Raw genomic sequence first — 17960 nt, 5'->3', positions numbered from 1 at the left:
CTTAGGAATTAGTGATTCAGAGAATTGGAATGAAGAGCCCTGCATAAAGATAGGTGCTAAGACGGGAAAAAAAAAAAAAAACATTTCTCTCATATTTACAAATTTTGGGTCTTTCTTCATGAGGTTTTATGTGGGTTTATTTTAGCTGCAAGTTATAGAAATACCAAACTAGAATAAATAAACTTTCCCAACTGGTAGAAATTGTGGTAGGGTTTGGGGGGATCATTTCAATTTAGCCTATTTTTCTGAGATGTTCCACAGAGAAAAACCTCACTTAACATGAACTCAGTCCAAAATTAGAAAACATTCAAGAAAACAGTCCACTATGAATAAATTTCAATGGGCACAATAAAGAGCAGAATTCACACTGCTTCTCACACTCAGAACATGTAACTACTTCTTAGAGATTCTACTGAAACTATTGTTAAAACATTAACTGATCATCATAGATATTTTAAAACATAGGGAAAGAAAATACTATTAAATACACCAGAAGTTTCAAAAAGGATAGAACAAGCAGGTGACTGGTTTGACACAGCTGAAAAGAACAATTAGATTAGAGGAAAGTAAAGAGAAAGTAACTTAGATGATAGAGATAGAAACTATGAGAGGTCAAGAGGCAGCTATTGAATGAGAAGTACCAACATGTAATTATTTCTAGGAGAAATCAACAGAGTGAATGAGGCAGAAGAAATAAAATGTTAACATTTGAGAATTTTCCAGTATTGAAAAAAGACAAATCTTCAGATGACACAATAAAAAACAAGTACTACCAAACATTTAAAGAACTAACGCCAATCCTCCTCAAACTCTTCCAAAAAAAATAGGAGAGGAAACACTTCCAAACTCATTTTATGAAGCCAGCATTGCCCTGATACCAAAACCAGACAAGGACACTTGAAAGAAAAGAAAATTACAGGCCAATATCCCTAATAATTATAGATGCAAAAATCCTTGCATCTCCACCTTTGACTCCACCAAATCCTTTGACTCCACCAAAATACTGTTAGAATTAATAAACAAATTCAGTAAAGTTGCAGGATACAAAATCAATATACAAAAATCTCTTGGGCACCCAGTCCTCTCCCCTGAGATCTGACTCCTTCTCCAGGGTTTCTTTCCAATACTCCCAAGCTTCTAATCTCCTGGGCCTCTAAGTTTTTCCCTAGAGTTTGTTACCTCCGTAAGCACTCTGACTTCTTCTGCCCAAGATCTATTGGGCTTCCAAGCATCTTTTTCTTGCTCTAGCTCCTCCCTTACTCTTGCAGACTCTCCCTTGAGTTCTGTACCCTCTCTTGAGGTACTCCCAAACTTTCTTAAGGTCTCAGGCCCCTCCTCTAGCCTTCGGTTCCTCTTCTATGTTCCCAGTACACTAACAATGAGCTCTCTATTTTGCAAATGATAAAACCGAGGCTTAGAGAAGTGAAATTGCTGGCTGAAGGTTACATGTTAAGTGGAAAGGCATGGATTTAGATCCTGGTTTCAATCTAGAACCCACATTTTCATCCACAGACTTTCTCCCATTAAAATTGCAACCAATTTCAGAGAAAACTATGTTCCAGAAATGTACGCATTTCACCAAGTTAGGCATTACTAATGCCATTTTTATTGAGGGGGAAAACAACCCCTAGGATTAAAGACTTATAAGTGCCAGAGCGAGGGCTGGAATGAGAGTTCTGAATCCACTATTTCACTCTATATCCCTGTTATGTCAATGACAATTCTGAGGCATAGAGATGTTTAGGAACTTTTAAGTCTAGATCAAAGTTTACAAAGGGGTAAAATGATGGCTCTTCTCTGCTTCCTCTCATCTTAATGCTAAATAAATAAGTCCCCAACTGTGCCAGATGCTACCTTTCCAAGATCCTTTGAGGAATGGAAATAGTAACCAAAAAATTTGAGTGCCAGGGCAGACTTTTTAGTGAAATGGCGATCAAATACCCTCCAAATGAAAAAAAAGAAGTCCCTCTTAGGACAGAGATTATCTGCTTTCTCTGGCTACTTTATAGGGGACTCTAGGCATGGGAAAGGAAAAAGAGATGTCAGAATTTTTGTAATAAATGAGAAATGTTATTTTATTTAGTACATAGTAGCAGGTTTTGAGCTGAATAAAGACAAGTCTGTTTTTATCCCCCAACCTTAAATCGAGGAACAGGTAAAGCAGCTTAAAATCTGTGGCCCAGGCTCATTTTCCAATAAGATTCCAAAGTACTGATATTAGGCCAAATCAGAGAGTAGGAGTAGGGATGTTGGGCAGCCTCTCATTAAGGTAAGGATTGACTTGTGGCAGGCTTTTCCAGGCAAGTTCTAGGAACCCATACTGAGCGATGCCCACAGGTTGGATAGTATGCACCTTGTTCTTCCCAGGAAGGGGTACAACATTCTGGAATCTGGGACCTGCAGGAGCATGGGAACTACCACAAAACAGGCCATAGAATAACCGCTCACCAAGCACCAGCTCCTTGGCTTTCAGGGCCTTTTTGTAGATGGTCTCTTGGGGTTGGAGTTCCTTTCTCTGCAGCAACTCTAGTAGAAGCCTCTGGATTCCAGGGGACTTAAGTTGGTACAGGTCCATGAGCTGGTAGAATTGTTCCATCCAAGCAGCACTGTCTTCCGCGTATCGCTTCTGCAACATCCGCAAAACATGGTACAGTGCCACGAACGTCTCCCATAGAGGCACATCTTCCTTCTTTTTAGAGCTGGGCTGAGCCTTCTCCAACTGGGGCAATTTGGGGGGCCTGCCTTTACCTTTAAAAGCCCTGAGATCCTTCTGAAACATCAGCGCTAGGGTTTGTTTGTCCACAGAGGCATGGGCACCCATGAAAGTGTCTCTAGGGGCAGGATAAAAGTGTCGCATCTCCATCTCCCTGAGAGCATTAGATAACTGTTGTGCCCGTGCAGTCCTGTAAGGCTCTCCTAGAAGATCCCAACTTACAGCCTTTGTGTCTGGAATCCTCTTGGTTGTTGATGGTAATACTGGTACAGGGATAGGCAGTGGTTTCTTCTTGGCCTTGTGAAATTTGGGGAACCTGCCCCTCAAGGCCTGGAAGTCCTTCTGGAATATCAAGGCCAGGGATTTTTTATCCACAGAGGAATACACAGCTGTAGGAACACCCCTTCTGACTGGATAAAGGTGCTTTATCTCCTTGACAGCAGTGGATATCTGTTGTGCCTGCTTCTCCCTGAAGGACTCAGCTAAGAGATGCCACTTTAGAGTTTGTGGGGTTTGAGTCCTCTTGGTAGCTGATGGTAACACCGGTTCAGGGATAGGGATTGGCTCTAGCCAGCTCTCTTTTTCTTTTCTAATTGGAGGGATCACTTTTAAGTGTAGTGGACTTGAAACATCCTTAAAGGACTGTGATAGATCTGGGTGACTTACCTCTAGGTCTTGCCTGAAGTGTTTAGCAATGGCTTTAAGATTGGACAGATGCATCCATTTCAAGTATCCCTTTGAAGTGAAGTCTCTGAGGAACTGGTTTAGTCTATGGAAGCTGTCCCTGGAAAGTTGCTCTCCTGCTTCCACCCTTACTAAGGCACTATTGATCCAGTCCTCATCTGGGAAGCTTGCTTCTGAGGAGCATGGTCTTTTAGCTGGCAGAGAAGTAAGGGATGGGGCTGGGGTGTGTCCCTCAGTTTTCTCCACTGAGGACTTTCGATACTTCGAGAACCACTTCCACCTGTCATCTTTGGGCCTACATTCAGGTTCCTGTGGTTCCATGATAATTTCTGGTACGTGGGACCCTGGCCTGTGGAGGCCTTCTGGAATCTCGGTCTCTAAGCCTGTTTCCATGACATGTAAAAACATGCCCCTGGCTTTCTCCAAGAGTACATCCTCTTGTCTTCCCTGTGAACTTATCACGGAATGTGCTCCAAGAAGTTGGCTTTTCTGTCCTTCTAAGTCCAAACGATCCTCTAATACTTTCAGAGGCATGCCTTCTTTTTTTTCTAGGGCTACTGGGAGTGGCATTTTGAAGGGGCTCTTCGGAACTGTTGGCCACATAGGCTTATCCATAAATGTGAGATCTCTTTTTCCATCAAGTAATCTTTCTTTCTTAAAAAGCACTTCCCCTTTAGCTGTACCCTCCCTTTCCTCAGCAAGAAACTCATCTTCTGTCACTTGCTTCGATAGGCTCACACCTTCCTTTGAGAGCTCTATTTTTAATACTCTTCCCTCTTCTGAGACCATTGCCTCCCTAACTATGCTCTCCTTTTCTTTCTGTTTACTAAAGCTCTCCTCATCCTCCTCCCTTTCCTCCCTTTCCTCCCTTTCCTCCATCTCCTCCTCCTCCTCGCTCAGGCTCTCCTCCTCGTCCTCTTCCTCCTCACTCAGGCTCTCCCTTTCCTCCACTCCAGGCTCTCCTCCTCCTCCTCCTCGCTCAGGCTCTCCTCCTCCTCCTCCCCACTCAGGCTCTCCTCCCTCCTCCCCTTCCCCTCAGGCTCTCCCTCTCCCTCCCTTGCTCAGGCTTTCTCCTCCTCCCCTCCTCTTGCTCCAGGCTCTCCTCCTCCTCTCTCCCTCCCCACTCAGTTCCTCCTCCTCCTCCTCAGGACCTCCTCTCTACTCCTTACTCCAGGTTCTCCTTCCTCCCTCCTTGCTCCAGGCTCTCCTCCTCCTCCTCCTTGCTCAGCCTCTCCTCCCCTCCTCCCCACTCAGGTTCTCCTCCTCCTCCCCTCAGGAACCTCCTCCTCCTCCACTCCCTTACTCAGATTCTCCTCCTCCTCCTCCTTGCTCAGGCTCTCCTCCTCTCTTCCTCCCTCCTTGCTCAGGCTCTCTTCCCCTCCTTGCTCAGGCTCTCTTCCTCCTCCTCCTCCTTGCTCAGGCTCTCCTCCTCCCTCCTTGCTCAAGCTCCCTCCTCTTCTTCCCCCTCCTCCCTTGCTCCAGGCTCTCTTCCTCCCTTGCTCAGGCTCTCCTCCCTCTTCCCTCCACTCCTTGCTTAGGCTCTCCTCCTCACTCCTCCTTGCTCAGCTCTTCTCCTCTTCACTCCTCCTTGCTCAGGCTCTCTTCCTCCTTGCTCAGGCTCTCCTCCTCTTCCTCCTCCTTGCTCAGGCTCTCCTCTTTTCCATTCTTAGTTGGACCTTCCTCTATTTCCTTCTCAGTCAAGCTTTCAGATAAGCCTTCAAACAGTATATTTCTGATCATCTCTAATAACCACTTCACCTGGGCCTTTTCCGGTTTATTCTCAATTCTCTTCAGAAGTTTCTTTAGCTGCCTTTTTCCTAACAGATTTTGCTTCTGGATCTCCTTTAACATACTCTCTACCTGGATTTTATCTAATAGTATTGTTTCTTGAAACTTCTCTAATAGTCTTCGGTCCTCCTCCAAGCTCTCATCATCAGTCAGTGGTCTCTCCTTTTTGGCCAGTCTACCATCTTCTAGTTTTCTCTCTTTCCGATCCAGGTCCTTCTCTTTTTTGGTTATTTCCTCCTGTTCCTTGAAAATTTCCCACCTCTGGCCATCAATTTCACTCCTTCCCATAATGGATGATCTCTCTTCCTCAGGTATTTTTATTTCTTCCAATGGCACTGTACTAATTTCTCTAATTGTTTTAGCCAGGATCCCCAACAAGTGACCCTCTTTCTTCCTTATATCTTTTTCCCTGAAAGCCTCATTTTCTTCAGAACTAATCCCCTTTTCCTTATCTGGTTTCCTTATTGCCTGTATTCTCTCCTGTTCGGTTCTTTTCTTTTTTCTCTTAGCAACACCCATCTCCTTGGTCCTTCTGTCATATGCCAGTTGTCTCTCTTCCTGGGACAATTTATCTTCTTTCATTATTTCTTTCTCTTCTTGGGTTACTTTTTTCTTTCTCTTACTTATGCCAATCTCTTCTCTGGCTATTTCCTTTTCTTTCTTAGAAATATGTCTCTCTTCCTTGGCCAATTTACTGTCTTTCTTGGTCAGTCTTTTCTCCATTGCCTTTCCCTCTTTTTCCTGGGACTTTTTCCTCATTACGCCAGCTTGTTTCTCCTCTTCTAAGGACAATTTCTCTTTCTCCCATTGTTCTTTTTGCCGACTCTCTTTCTCCTCTTTCTGACTCCGTATTCTCTCCTTTTGGGCCTGTTTTTCCTCTTGTAAGGCTGGTTGCCCCTTTTCACTGGGCCATTGTCTTTTTTCCTCAGTGGCTTTCTTATCTTTCCCAACCCATTTTTCCTCTTTCTTAGCTTGTTTCTCTTTTATCATGGCCTGTTTCTCTTCTTTTTTAGACACTTTCTCAATTTCCTCTATCGTTTTCTCCTCTTCTGGGACCAATTTCATTTCTTCTCTGGCCTGTTGTTTTTTTCTCTCAGCCTCTTTCCCCATTTTTCGAGCCAATTTCTCCTCTTTATGGGCCCTTCTCTCCTTTTCCCACACTCTTCTTGCCTTTTCCTGAGTCCGTTTATCTTCTTGTGACAGTATCTCCATTTCCGCAAACCCTTCCTCTCCTAGGCCGAGTTTCTTTCTTTGCCAGGCTGAGTGTTTGTCCTTGGCCTTTTCCTCGTCTTTCTTAGCGTGCCTCTCTTTCTGGTCTTCTTTCTCCTGTTTCCCAACTTTCTTTTCTTGGACTTCTTTCTTTTTACGGGCTTGTTTTTCCTCCTTCACTAACCATTCCTTTTGTTTTCTCGTCAATTTAATTTCTCCTTCCACCAAGTTGCCCCTTTCTAATGCCCATTTTCTCTCTTCCCCAGTCAGCTCTTTTTCTTCTCTAGACAAATGTTCCTCTTCCTGGGCCAGTTTCCCCTCCTTCCAGGCCTCTACCGCAACATGTTTTTCTATACCCTGGACGTGTTTCTTTCTACGGGACTTTTTCTTCTTTTTAACTTGTTTCTCCGTGCCCAGGATTGGTTCCCCCTCATCCCAAGCCAGTTCCCTTTCTCCCTCACCCGGCCCCTCCTCTTCCTCACGCAGCTCCTCTTCCTCACCGGGCCCCGCCTCTTCCTCACCCGGCCCCTCCTCTTCCTCACCCGGGCCCGCCTCTTCCTCACCAGCCCCTCCTCTTCCTCAGGCCCCGCCTCTTCCTCTTTTCCAGCCCCTTACTCTTCACATCACCCGGCCCCTCCTCTTCCTCGCCAGACTGCTCTTCCTCCTTTCGACCCACTCCTCTTCCTCACCCAGCTCATCTGCTCTATAGGCCCCTTTTCCTCCTTGGCTCCTCTTGGGTCATCAGCCACTCCTCTTCCTCACCTGGTCCCTCCTCTTCCTCACTCGGCCTCAGCACTTTCCTCCTTGGCAACTCTTCCTCACCAGGCCGTTCTCTTCCTCACTGGGCCTCATCTTCCTCACCGAACTCCTTCTCAACTTCTTCACGCAGCTTCTCCCTCTCACCCGGCCCCTCCTCTTCACTCACGGTTCCTTCTCTTCTTCTGCCAACTCCTCTTCCTCATCCGGCCCCTCCTCTTCCTCACCCAGCTCCTCTTCCTCACCCAGCCACTCTTCTTCCTCACCTGGTTCCTCCTCTTCCTGGACCCACATGCCTTCTTCCAGCATACTCTCCTCCCAGTCCCACTTCCCCCCTGCTGGGGTTGCTTTATCCTCTTTCAAAGTCACTCTTTTGCTTTTCCCTAGTAGTTTCCCCTGTTTTCCAGTCTGTTTCTTTTCTCCTAGGACTAACTTCTGCTCTCTCATGGTTAATTTCTTTTGTGAAGAAGCCGGTATTTCTTCTTCCCAAGTAATTTTCCCTTTTCGATGGGTCCGCGTCTTCTTATCCTTGGTCAGTGTCTCCTTTCCCTGTATGAATTTCCTCTCTGGCTTATTCAGTTTCCTTTCTCCCTCAGCTACTTTCCCTTCTTGCCTGGCCAATTTCCTTTCTTTCTTTTTAAATTTCCTTTTCTCTAACACAAGGTGACCTTCTAAGAAAGGAAATTTCTTTTTCTTGACTTGAGAAACTGCCTTGCCCTTCTTTAATACTTTACCCTTTTGTTCTCTCAATCCTACTATCCCTTCTTCCTTGACAATCTCCTTAACCACTTTTTCTATTATGCTGGGTTGTTTTCCCATCACTTTGTGATACAATTCCGATGAGCCCTTTAAAAGGGGGCAGATATCCTGGAAAAGAGCCCAGCTGGGCGCTTGGGGAGCAAACATCATGTGAGTCAAGTCCACCAATTCTTGACCTAGATCCCTTAATATTCCTGGCTGGGAACTTGCTATCCTTGAGAGGGCAAGAGCGCAAATGTCATCCCTCCAAGACTTGGTGTCTGCTTTACCTCTGCGTCCAGGGGTCCCAGCCAAACCACGGCCACTCTTTTCAAGTTTTTGTATCGTTTTTGTATCTTTTTCTTGCTCAGTAATCTTTGTGACTTCTTCCTTGGGTTCTTCTGTAGTTGTCTTTGAAATATCCTTCAAATCTTTCTTTTTCAATTTCATATCTGCTTCCTTGGGTTCTTCTGCAGTTGTCTTTGAAATAGCCTTCAAATCTTTCAATTTTATACCTGGTTTTTTATGGATTTTTTCCACTACCCTATTCCAAAGCTTTTCTATGTATTCTCGTCTTTCTGGCTTAAGGATCGTCTTTCCATAATCTTTCATGCTATATCGATCTGTGGCTCTCATATCTGTGGCCTCTATTGCCTCTGTGTCCTCCACTGCCTCTGTGGCCTCCACTGCCTCTGTGACCTCCATATCTTCTGTGTCTTCCATGGCTTCTGAGGCTTCCAACATGATCTCCTTTGATTCAGCATCCACTTTGGATTTGGCTAGGCCTAAAGTTCTTTTAACTGCAGAGATATCGGGAGGAAAAAAATATTTAAGAAAACCACAGAGGTCCTGAGTGAAATCCCTTGTAATATCTAATTCAATGAATTGCCATAAGAGGTACAGAGGGAAAGGGGACTGAGGCTTTATGATACAGAAATGCTTGCTGTTTTATCCCAGCTTCCAAATCCTAAAGAAATAAGACCTTGATATTTGTTGTGGGAGTAGATCTTTCTCAATAAAGCTACTTTCTGTGGAAGAGTCTCCTTACTTAACTCTGCTTCCACTGGTATCTTTTTATATACCTTGGTCTTATTGACCCTGCCTTTTGGTGCCCTGAAAAGGAACCAAAATATGCCCTATATATTACCACATACATACTAAGGTTTCTGCTCTTTGCTGCAACATGTGTCATTCTTTTCTCCAGTTTGGTGATCTTTTCAGGTTCTGATGAAGGTATGAATGTTTGTTCAACAGGGGCTTCAAGTTTGTCAGCCTTTGATACATCAAAAGTCAATTGTTGGCTTCTATGTGACAACATCAGGTTTTCATTTAGCTGCCACTCCACCTGACTAAGCAAGTATCGGATATCTTTAGCTTGAATCCCCAGAAGCCGGTCCAGAGAGACTTCTCCAATAAATTTCTGCCTACAGAAGTCAAGGGAAAAGGTTAATAATGAGCCAGTAATAAAATGAAGCAGGAAGAGGAAAAGGAAAAAGAGGAAGGAGGAGGAGAAAGAAGAAGAGGAGGAGGAGGGAGGATTTGTCCTTCTGTTTACTCTTTGAGAGGAGGAAAAGAAGAAGGACAAGAAGAAAGAAAGAGGAGGGAGGAAGGAGAGGGGAGAGGGAGGGAGAGGGAAGGGAAGTAGGAAGAGAAACTACAATGGGAGAGGCAGGGATAAATTAGCTATTTAGGACAGAGTAATCTGAAGTAAAGGATAGATAAAGAAGAAAGAATTAAGGATAACAAGTAATAGAGGAGTTAGTGTGACACAAGATGCTTTCTCAGTTGGGAGATTTGTGGACCTGAGTCTCAAGGAATCTTAAGGAAGTGAGAAAATGATGGAAGGCGGGGGCTAGTCAGTGGTCAGGAAAAAAAGGTTTAAAATTGGGGAGAAAAGCAAATAGAAACAAAGAACATAGGTGGAGGAAAAGAATAGAAAAAGTTGTGGAAAAGGTAAATAAGCAATCGAATGCTGGAGGTTAGGAGTGAGAAGGAATAAAATGGGGGAAGGCCACCAACCCAACTTACTGCATTTCCTGGAAAGTCTCTTGTTTCTTCAGCAGGCTTACCAGCATGGTCTTCGTTTGGATGCCTGTGACTTTTATCATAAGGCATAAGGTCTTAGCCCGCACATTTTCAGCCCTGTCCATCAATCCCATAGCCAGTGGAATAACAAAGAGACGGCTCATGAGGCCTAGCCTCTCTAGCCCCTCCCACGCTAGCTCACGGACCTGTGAACTGGAATGGGTTGTATCTTCCAGGAGACGACAGGTAGTCTCATAGTGCAGATTTGAAGGTACTTGATGAGTGGCAAAAATTTGTGCCAGGACACTAATATATGTCTTGTATTGCTCTACAGAACAGTAAATTGTGAGGTTGAGTATAGTCTCGATTAAATTATTTATAAGTCCTTCATCAAATTTTCGTCCTATCCAATTTAGTTTTGTCATGTTTACAAGAACATCAAAGAAAGTTTGTTTCCACTTGGATTTGTCCTTCTGTTTACTCTTTGAGATTTTTTCTTTTGCCAGAGTAATAGGTGGCAGTGCCTGGCGTCTGAAGAGTTCAGTTTTATCTCTATAGGGTGGGTACAGATCACAGAGTAGGAAGATTGGGGTGCCCTCAGGCCAAAGGCGGGCACGGACCACTGAGTTGGGGATGTAGCCATCAGGAGCAAAGAGCCATTGCCGCCCTTGACCAAAGAAGCACCGTAATATATGGTAGGGGTTCAATCCATCCCAGCCGACCAGCCGTAATTGAGCAGGAACCGCTCGTCGGGGACGATTCTGCTTGGGGTCAAGAGTAATATCCTTATCCTCCAAAAAATGTAGTTTGGGTTTTTTTTGTATCACAAAGGAGATCTGTCTCTCTTCCTCTACAACATGGGGCACAGTATTGTCAAAGGCGATGGCCCGTTTGTTAACCAGGGCTTCCAGTCCTTGTAATTCCTGCAGCCCTTGTCCAAGGCAGACAAATTTGGGTACAAATACTGTTTCAAATGAAAAGAAGAAGCTAGGTAGGAAGGGTTTAGGGGCTTCTTGTATTTCATCTGCATTGTTCAGGTTAGCTAAGTGAATCAGCAGAGCTGGAGGGAGCAATTTTAAGCAGGATACCAGGTAAAGACTCTGATTAAAAGTCAAAAGCAAGTCGCCCCGATTATTAGCAAAGCAGAGTGGGCCAAAATGCAATGCTGAGTCAAACCCAGTTATGAGTCTACCATGGAAGTCCCAGATCCGGACTGAGCCATCAATGCCTCCTGTGACAAAAAGTTTCAGGGAAAAGCAGACATCAAATGAAGTGATGGCACACTGGTGCAGGTATTTGATCTCTTTAAACGTAGAGTTTAGTTTTGTTTCTGAAGATGTCAGACAATCTTGGTAGTGGCAGAGACACCAGCAGTGGTCCTCGGTGATGGCACCCACAGAACCCGGCAAGAGTATTACATATTTTAGGGGGCAATTACAGAGAATTTTACTGATAGGCTGCAAGACGACCTTGTTCTCCTGAAGCACAGCTTCTGACAGCTGTACGATATCATCCATGCCATAGGAACAGAGAAAGGAGTTTTCCTGGGGACCTTCCAGGGTAGACAGTGCTAGTACTGCCCCCAAGTGAACAGTCTTCTCTATTCGAGCACAGCTATAGTGGGAGAGGATTCTCACAATGCCACTCTCATGCCCACAGAACATCAATCCTACGAGGCCCTTACCCAAATGAGACTGCCCGTAGGCCAGGCATCTTACTCTATCCTCAAGGTTTACTGAAGTGCACATAAGATACTTGGCTGTGCAAGGCGAGCGTGTTGCATCGAACACCAGCACTTCTGAAGTGTTTGTTGCCACAAAGAGCTCCTCTCTGTCTGAGTCATAGGCCCAAGCCACAGCCTTATCCATGACAAGTAGAGGCCAAGTGATAACAAGAATCTCTCCTGTTACTGGAGACAAGAAGCGCAACAAACCATCCTTAGTGGCACATAGGATCCGGGTCCAATTACGGCCACAGCAGACACGCTGCACCTGCTGGGGAGCAGACCCACAAACACTGAAGAGGCTATAAAAGCAAGGCAGGTGGTGCAATGAGAAAGTGTAGGTGGTCTGACAGAAGAAAGTGCTGTTATCAATAAAGTGCAGTTGCTGCAGATTCACACCAATAACCAGCTGCCGCAGCAAGTTCCCAAAAGCAAGATTCCATTCCTTCAGTTCACCTTCACTGCCTGCCGTTAGTAAGGTGTGCATCTCCGGCCGGCTATGGATACATATCACTGATGAGAAATGGGCCTGGAAGCTGTGGAGGAAATTGCCCCGATCTAGCCCCCAAGCATGGACCTCTCCATCCCTGTTTCCAGCATAGAAATAGCCCTGAGAGACACAAGTGAAGGAGCAGGTGATGGAGGAACCACTGGCTATGGGAGCGAACTTCTTTACCTCTTCCAGCTGGCCCTGACCCTGGTGGGTGAAGACTCTCACCTTATTCTCACAAAAGGCCAGGAGGGAGCCCTGGGGACCATTCAGGGAAAAACCCTGTACAAGCTCATGACCAGGCATGGGCACTGTTTGTGCCATCTGGAGGCCCCTGCTGCTTGGTAGGATAAACCAGGTAATTACAGCCCCCAAGGTACCAGAAAGTATCATCTCAGTTTCTGAGTCGTAGCAGAGGCAGCTGATGGAGAAACGGCAGGGAACTGTACCCAGAGATGTGAATGCTTGATGGTGATCTCCAAAGAGCCACAGGCGCATGTCACCACAGTAAGCAATTAACATGTGGTGGGAACCTGCATGGACCATTGCTTGGATGGGTGGCACTTGATCCATCACATGAAACTTCATCTTCTCTATCATTCCTTCCATTTCTCTATCTTTTTTCTGTATCCAAAGTACTGCCTAGAAGAAGATGAGTGATGAAAGCCTGAACATAAAGGAAGATTATTCCCAAAAGTGAAGTGTAGGAAAGGGTTGAATGTTTAGATCCTCGTTCCCTCTTGTGGGATTAAGGAAAGACCAAACAGCTTGACTTTGGGAGTTTCCTGGTAATAGGAGTTTATAAATTGAATAAATTTATAAATTGAATAAAGCACCATGCTTAAGGCTCTTTCCTTGGCCTTTAGTCTACTTTATGAGGAAAATAAATTCTGAGGACCTGATGACTAGAGGTGAACAAGGATCACTGCATCCAGGTGAAATTGGGATATGGAGATGGGTATTAAAATGAGCTAACCCAGAATCATCCTCATCCTTCCGAGGTGAGGGCGGTTTAGATATGATGTAAAGTGAATTAAGAAGGAGGGGAGAAAAAAGATGAGGTAGCTTTACCTGCATTTGTGTTGAATGTGGTTCCACCCAGTTTAAGGAGACAAAATAATTGACATTGATAGAGTAGAAACAAATGAAAGGCTTGTTCTGGGGATGATGCGGCTCCTGATATAAAGTCTCAGGCCAGTCACTGAGTACAACCAGATCATTCTTTGGTGTTCCATCAACCTGAGAGAGAAGAGTGGCCTGAACTAAGAGGCCTGAGTCTGCACTCATTTCATTCATTCATTTAATAAATATGTATTGAGGGACAGTAGACGTTTGTTGTTTTTTAGCTAACCAACATTTATTCACCATACTTCTGGAAAGCACTATTTGGAGAGGCATCCCTTGCTCACCCTCAGAGTACATCCTAATTCATCAAAGTACTTCCAGCCTTTGTCAACTAAGGCTCCATGAGAAAAGTAAGCCCTAATATCTGAAAGTTCCACTCTACATAATGAATTAGTTTCTGCCCTATGCATTCTGAACGCCACTAGTTATGTACAATCCTTAAGAGAACTGAGAAAATAGCACCCCGAAATCATTTTCTATGTTCCATGGCTTAGATGACAAATCACATTTGAGAAAGGCTGGAATGTTGTACACAGACATTGGGGATATAATGCTGAGCGAAAGACACACGGCCTTAGCTCTCAAAAGCTGAGTCCGGCAGGGGTGGGGCAGGAATATATATTAAACAAACAACGAACTAATGACTGTACAAAACAAGTAAGTGCATCAAAAGAAAGGAATACTCCTATATGAGTATGAGAAAAGAACCCAACTTTGGCAAATATTTCTACTAGCCACAGTTGAAACAACTATTCAAAGTTCCTGTCTACACCCAAAGGACCACTTCTGTCATAATTACACTCATGATATACCGCCTGTGGAAAACTCACACTTCACAGAATGTTCATCATGTGTGACAGCTAGACCCTGTGGCTTTCCCCTCTTTCACTATTTTTATGTGCATCCAAGGGAAACGTGCTATTCACAACATGGAATTAGCTGTGCTTCAGCTCTAACATTCTGTATCCTACTTAGTGGGCTGTGTGTGTATCAAGGGAGATATATACCTTTAAACATGTTACACAGTAGATCATGTACAATACACACTACCTTCCAGTAACATAGCATATATCTAGGATATAAGTACTTTTCATTCTGACTAGCCAAAACTGAGGCTTGTGAAGTTTGATTTTGAGGTCCCTCTTCTCAGCAGATTCTTGTGCTATACCTGCCTCTTGAACAATGCTCCATGAGTCTAACTTTAGATTCTCTGCATTAGAACTTGTGCTATGACCATCTACGCTGCAAAGTAAAATACTGTATTCAACTGAAGCATTAATACTTCTTTATTCAAAATGTTCATCCTGACTGCTTCCTGCATCCAAAAAGGATTTGAGACTATACTGAGAACCTATATCTGCACCTCAGAATCTATCTTCTCCCTCTATTTCTCATTTTCAGATCCTTCTGTATTATGAGAGAATACAGAGTACAGAGAGCTGGAGAGCACGAAGCACCCACTATTATGCTGATTCAGTGACAGCAGCAGAGTTGAGAGAAAGGACTCTGGTATCTGAATTCCCAATCCTCCATTCCTCTTCATTGAATTAAGAAGATCATTTATATACCCCTTATTCCATTAGTTAATCACTGTTCCTTTTCTCCTTTCCAGATTATAATTCATTCACTCATTCAATGGTATCAGTGCTTTTCCATAGAGGACTCAAAAAGACTAAGACTATCTTAAACCCAAGCAACATGTCTGTGCCTGGCACTATTGCTGGCTAGTTATCAATATCTCTTCCTTACTCTTCCCCCTTCTTCCGTCCCAATAAAACTCTGATCTTGTTTAGGATTATCATGGACCCAAAAATTCTGGCAACACAGGGTGGCACTATGGTCCTCCAAAGCTGGCACAGCTCTATGCTTTCTGATCTTCTCTCTTCTACCTTCTTGCAATTTAAAGCTGATATCTGGAAGTGCAGCTTTACAATTGCGGGTTACAATCATCTTGTAATCTTAATTGTCTTGTAAGCTAAATACTAAGGATGGTGGAAAGGACAGAAAAAGAACATGGGTCCTTGATGACATGTAAGACAAAGATGCCTCCTGCTTGTTTAATCCATGTAAGCCCATTTTCTATTTTTTACAGAAGAACATGTATACCTAATGTTATCATCTTAATCTAGAAGGGGGAGTCGTTTAGGGGTATGGGAGGGCCCTCCCAAAGCTGCTCACACGTTGCCCATGCCACAGCAGGCCTTGGCAAAGACAGTTAGCCCAAGCCCACTATGTGCATCTCTCTCATACATATCACCTTTATATCGTTCAGGATATTATTTATGAGGAGTTTCAAGTCCTTCCACTCAGGAATAAGTCTGGGTGAGGATGACATCCTTGCGATATTCCAGCTCTTTACATCGCGGATTAAAAAACCTGTGGAAGGTAAATGACTTAATCATAACATATGATGTTATCTTAGAAATTAAAGGAATTGAGAGAGGGAAGAGCAATGGGGGAAGTTAGAGAACGGGAGAAGCAAAAGTACTCCTTAAGAAACAGGAGAAACTCACTTATTTCAAAAAAATGGGCATGAGAATGAACTACTGATACAACAACATGGATGAATCTTAAAAACATTATAGTGAGTAGAAGCCAGACATCAAAGAGGACATACGATATGATTTCATTTATATGACATTCTAGACAAGACTAATCTAACCTATAGGGACAGAGACCAGATCAGTGGTTACTTGGGGCCAAGAGTTGGGGGGATTGCCTGGGAAGGGGTAAAAGGGAACTTCTTGAAGTGGTAGAAATATTCTATATCTCAACTGTAGTAGTGGTTACATGGTTATATCAGTTACAGGGGCACATAAGTTTGTCAAAACTCATCAAAACATACACTTAAAATGGGTACAGTCTGTTACATGCAAATTGTACTTAAATAAATTTGATTTTTAGAAGAGGATAAGAGTGAAGTGGGTGTTTTATGAAGTCTAGAAATAGAAAAAAAAGTGACAAAAGAAAACTGTTAGGTGAGCTTAAGTGAATCAGTTGTAGCATAAATAAAATAATACAGAAGCCTGGCTTTCCACTGTCCCTTGACTCTCTTCATTGGGATGCTCATTTTTGTATACACAATTTTGCAGACATAATTATAGCTATGCTTCTTCACTATTGAAGCCTTCATGTATCTGAAAGTCACTCGCTTGTTCAACAAATATTTACTTAGTGTTCATTATATGCCAGTCTCTGCGCTAAGAGCTGGAGAGCTGAGGATAAAGCAGAACGAGAATGATTATCTGCCTGCATGAAATTTACTACACAATATGGAAAGCAGACATTGAACAAGCTAAAATAGATGTCTAGTTCTTGCGAGATGCCAGACTAAAATAACCCGAAAGCTGCCCACTACAAACTCCTAGAAATTCTGGATATAATAACAAGTAGCTAAGTTCCAGGAACCAGAAATGAAGAGGTGAGGAAAAAAAGAAACAGCAGCAAATGCAAACTGCTTCTGTGATAGTCCTGAGGAGGTATGGTTATCAGACCCCCAAAGTGACCATAATTGCTAGGAGCTACGGTAGTACTGCCCTGGCAAAGAAAGGAGATAGGACTTGGGCCCATAAGAGATAGGGAGCTGGAACTGAGACCCCTCTGTTATCTTACAGAGAGATTCTTCCCTAGACAGAGCTGGCTCATGGCCAGCTTCCTGACAGCTTACGCACCTTCAAATATTTTTCCAGGCATGAGTCAGGAACCTACATATCTCCAAATTCCAGGGGATACTTATCGAGTTCTCCAAATGATTCCCTAACATGTACCTCATTTGTACTGACAAGGAAGAAACACAAGAGGAAAGAAGAAACACCACAGAGCATACCAACGATTCTCTCTAAGGAAATCATAATTTTAAATCTACACCTAAGATGGTAATGAGCTAAGGGTCACACAAATCTCCCTCACAGGCTCTCAGCACGCTCTGAAGAGGTTATCTGATATTTACTGTTCACAGATGAAAGTCCTAGAATACCGAAAGGCACATTTGCATACTGTTATATGTGTATATTTATAATGCTAAGGAAACCACTAAAAAAGAAACAAATAGAATGCATGATTTAATCAGTTGAGGAAAGGAGATAAGAAATAAAGAAAATATAAATCAATCCAATAGAAGAAATATAAGATGAAACATAAGAAGGCAAAAAGAGGTATGATAAATAGAAAGAAGTAAGGTAATAGAAACAATATGTCATTTTGTAATAAATATACTATTTCATAGATAAAAGACAAATACTCAGATTAGAGTTTTTAAAGGAATAAAGTTGCATTCTGTTAATGAGACAAATCTAAAATGTAAAATACAGAAACTTTAAAGTATCATTATTATCATGGCCTTCTGTTCCTGAAAATCATCTAAAAGCAATAAAGAGAATGAAAAGATCTTTGTAACTACAACTGCAGGAAACTGGGAAGCAGAAGCAGAGGAAGTAGAGCTGCTCAATTCCTTATAAAAGCCATAAACGTAATCAAAGACAAGATGAGCTTTAATGTTGTGAAAACCAACTAGCCTGAAACTCTACTTTGACCCCTTCAACACACCCAGGAGCCTCTTACAAAGAACTAGTCCAGGAAAACCCAATCCAACTAATGATGCGCAGGAAAAAGGAATTAGCACTGCCTTAATCCAAATCTACAAAAAAAAAAAAAAAAAAAAAAAAAAAAAAAAAAAAAAAAAAAAAAAAAAAAAAAAAAAAAAAAAAAAA

General features: G+C 43.2%; 1 protein-coding gene across 1 annotated transcript; it reads right to left on the bottom strand.

The window, feature by feature from the left end:
* Window positions 1-2227: 2227 nt before the first annotated feature.
* LOC120596780 (WD repeat-containing protein 87-like) lies at window positions 2228-15586 on the bottom strand. Its single transcript, XM_039855234.1, has 7 exons — window positions 15509-15586; window positions 13198-13383; window positions 9917-12768; window positions 9047-9312; window positions 8404-8688; window positions 3257-3591; window positions 2228-3001 (listed from the first exon to the last, which is right to left on the bottom strand). Exons 1-7 carry the CDS (start codon window positions 15584-15586, stop codon window positions 2228-2230), a joined length of 4776 nt encoding a protein of 1591 aa, XP_039711168.1.
* Between the last annotated feature and the right edge of the window lie 2374 nt (window positions 15587-17960).

The sequence above is a fragment of the Pteropus medius genome, unplaced genomic scaffold (assembly GCF_902729225.1).
Source record: "Pteropus medius unplaced genomic scaffold, Ma_sr-lr_union100, whole genome shotgun sequence".
Lineage (NCBI taxonomy): Eukaryota > Metazoa > Chordata > Mammalia > Chiroptera > Pteropodidae > Pteropus > Pteropus medius.
This window is presented reverse-complemented; position numbering and strand designations above follow the sequence as displayed.